Genomic DNA, 2,716 nt, shown 5'->3' with positions numbered 1-2,716 from the left:
ACACACACACACACACACACACACACACAGTACTCCAGGGACGTGCAGAGAGGCAGGGGCTGAAATTTCTAAAAGGGACTTTTGGTAAAAAAAAAATATATTGAAAATAGTAGACCTCCAAGCTCACAATGCGTCGCGCTGCGACACATTGTGAGCTTGGAGGTCGACTATTTTCAGTACTCGATACCACACTAAACTAAGCATATACTGGAGATGCTGCGTACGGCATGGATTTCTACACAGTGAGGGCAATTCTTTCAACATAAGATGCTGCATTCAAGTTCAGGAGAGTTTGGGCAAGGCAATTCTCTTGAATGCTGCCCTCAGGTACAGCATGGAAAGAGGGCATTTGCATTTCTTTCACCTTAGTGAAAATGCACTTTTCACAGACTGGGCAGGGCAGGGGCTCCAGCCCCCTTTCATGTCTATGTGTGCACATGCCTGCAGTACTCACACATGTAACAATCTGTCTTACAGCAGCCTCAGCCAGCAACCAGCCTGTTGACCATCTACCCTGCCCGCCTCTCAACCAGTCATCCAACAAGACACTCAGCCACACAACGGGTCAGACACCCAGCCAGACAGAATTAAGCAGCCTGCAGAGAGACCCAGTTGCTCAGGAAGCAGTGTGACAAAGTACCAGTTGAAGAATTCAGCCTGACTCAGAAGGACAGCCATGTTGATCGTTTTAGCCTTCATCATCCTCTTCCATGTGGTCTCCGCTGTCCTGCTCTTCGTCGCCACTATATACAATGTGAGTACACGTATGAATACAGCCTAGCGTGGACATGAAGGGTTTCTCTGAATGTACAGCTCTTTTATGAATTGTTTTTAGATGAGGTTTTAAGAAAGTTATTGAGATTAATTGACGATGTTTCCCTTTGTCCCACCATCTCTTCTTTTCTGTTTTTTTCCCCTCTTCCCCATTTCTGTCTGTCTGTCTGTCTGTCTGTGTTGTAGGCGTGGTGGGTGGTGTCACCGCCTGGATTCGATGTGATCTATTCTGACCTGTGGTACTCCTGCAATGCCACCTGCTACCCTGTGGAGAAGAGCCACACTGCTGATGCAGGTAACAAGTGTTCTCTCTCTCTCTCTCTCTCTCTCTCTCTCTCTCTCTTTCTCTCTCTCTCTCTCTCTCTCTCTCTCTCTCTCTCTCTCTCTCTCTCTCTCTCTCTCTCTCTCTCTCTCTCTCTCTCTCTCTCTCTCCTTTTCTCCTTCTCCTGGCCCTTTCCCTGTAGCAAGATAGATTTTATCATTGAAACATATTGACATATTTACCTCCACAGTCCACACCTCCTGGATGTATCCAAGCTGTGACTGTGTTAGTGTACTGTTTCTCAACGTCAGGTCCGGGGACCACCAGGGTTCCAGGTGGACCCTTACGTGTCTTATTTACAGTATTATTTCTTTACAGAGTCCCAGAGATTTGTTCCAGTCAGTACAGTACAGTACTGTTTGTCAGTCTTTCAGACGTGGTACTGTAGCCGTAATGTGACCGAATCAGTTATTGTACACAAGGTAGAGCCAATATGTTTATACGTGTGTGTGTGTGTGTGTGTGTGTGTGTGTGTGTGTGTGTGTGTGTGTGTGTGTGTGTGTGTGTGTGTGTGTGTGTGTGTGTGTGTGTGTGTGTGTGCGTGCTTCTAGCCTACCTCCAGGCGGTCCAGGCCACCATGATCCTCGCCACCATCCTGTGTTGTGTCGGCTTCTTCGTGTTCATTCTCCAGCTCTTCAGATTGAAACAAGGAGAGCGATTTGTCTTCACTGCTATCATCCAGATACTGGCCTGTATGTAATGCGCGCGCACACACACACACACACACACACACACACACACACACACACACACACACACACACACACACACACACACACACACACACACACAAAAGCCTAGCTGCATCGATACTCAAACAAAAATAATCATTCCTGGTTTTTACTTCTCCTCTCCCCTCCTCAGCTCTGTGTGTGATGATCGCGGCGTCCATCTACACGGCGGAGAGGGACAGCTTTCACGTGGACAGTATTAAGAAGGGTTCCTACGGTGCCTCCTACATCCTGGCCTGGGTCAGCTTCCCCATGACTCTGATCAGCGGCCTCATGTACCTGGTGCTCAGGAAGCGTAAATAGACACAGGATGTTGGGGCCTGTAAATGTGTTTGATGTACAGGTCGGGTGTTCATCACATATGTACATCACACCTGGACTCTTCATCTCTCTCTCACACACACCCATGCAGGCAAGCAGGCAGACAGCTTGCACACACACATCTCAGTCCGATGCTGCCACCTAGTGTCAATACCACCAAATAGCACAAATAGTCCATGGGCCATAAAAAAAACACCAGGTTCATGAACTGATCCACCATTTATGGGGATTTTTCTGCACAACTACACAAATCTACAAAATGTACCATTATGGATCCAACACATTTTCACTCTCACAATTAAATAAAGGCAATTGGCTGCGTATACAGGAGGTTGATCCATTAGCTCCTAAACTCAGGTTCAAAACCAAATGACAGAATGCCACATACACACAGCATGCACATGCGCATGCACGCATGCATGCACGCATGCATGTGCGCACACATTTCAGTCCCCAGCCATCGTACCTCCAACCATCTTCATCTGACACCTGCTCCTCTCTCCTCTTCCTCTCAGCACAGGACATGAGCTGTGTTCCAACAAATGGATTATTCTCCCCTCCTTGTCTC

The 2,716-nt window shown here is 47.6% G+C and overlaps 1 protein-coding gene across 1 annotated transcript; it reads left to right on the top strand.

Moving 5' to 3' along the window:
- Positions 1-676: 676 nt before the first annotated feature.
- On the top strand, positions 677-2,445 carry emp2 (epithelial membrane protein 2; the record flags this gene model as incomplete). The annotated part of the gene is made up of 4 exons (XM_080723833.1): positions 677-754; positions 961-1,069; positions 1,648-1,788; positions 1,961-2,445. 4 exons carry the CDS (start codon positions 677-679, stop codon positions 2,128-2,130), a joined length of 498 nt encoding a protein of 165 aa, XP_080579959.1. The 3' UTR covers positions 2,131-2,445.
- Between the last annotated feature and the right edge of the window lie 271 nt (positions 2,446-2,716).

This window comes from Nannobrachium achirus (genome assembly GCF_963921795.1).
Source record: "Nannobrachium achirus genome assembly, chromosome: 4".
NCBI lineage: Eukaryota > Metazoa > Chordata > Actinopteri > Myctophiformes > Myctophidae > Nannobrachium > Nannobrachium achirus.
This window is presented reverse-complemented; position numbering and strand designations above follow the sequence as displayed.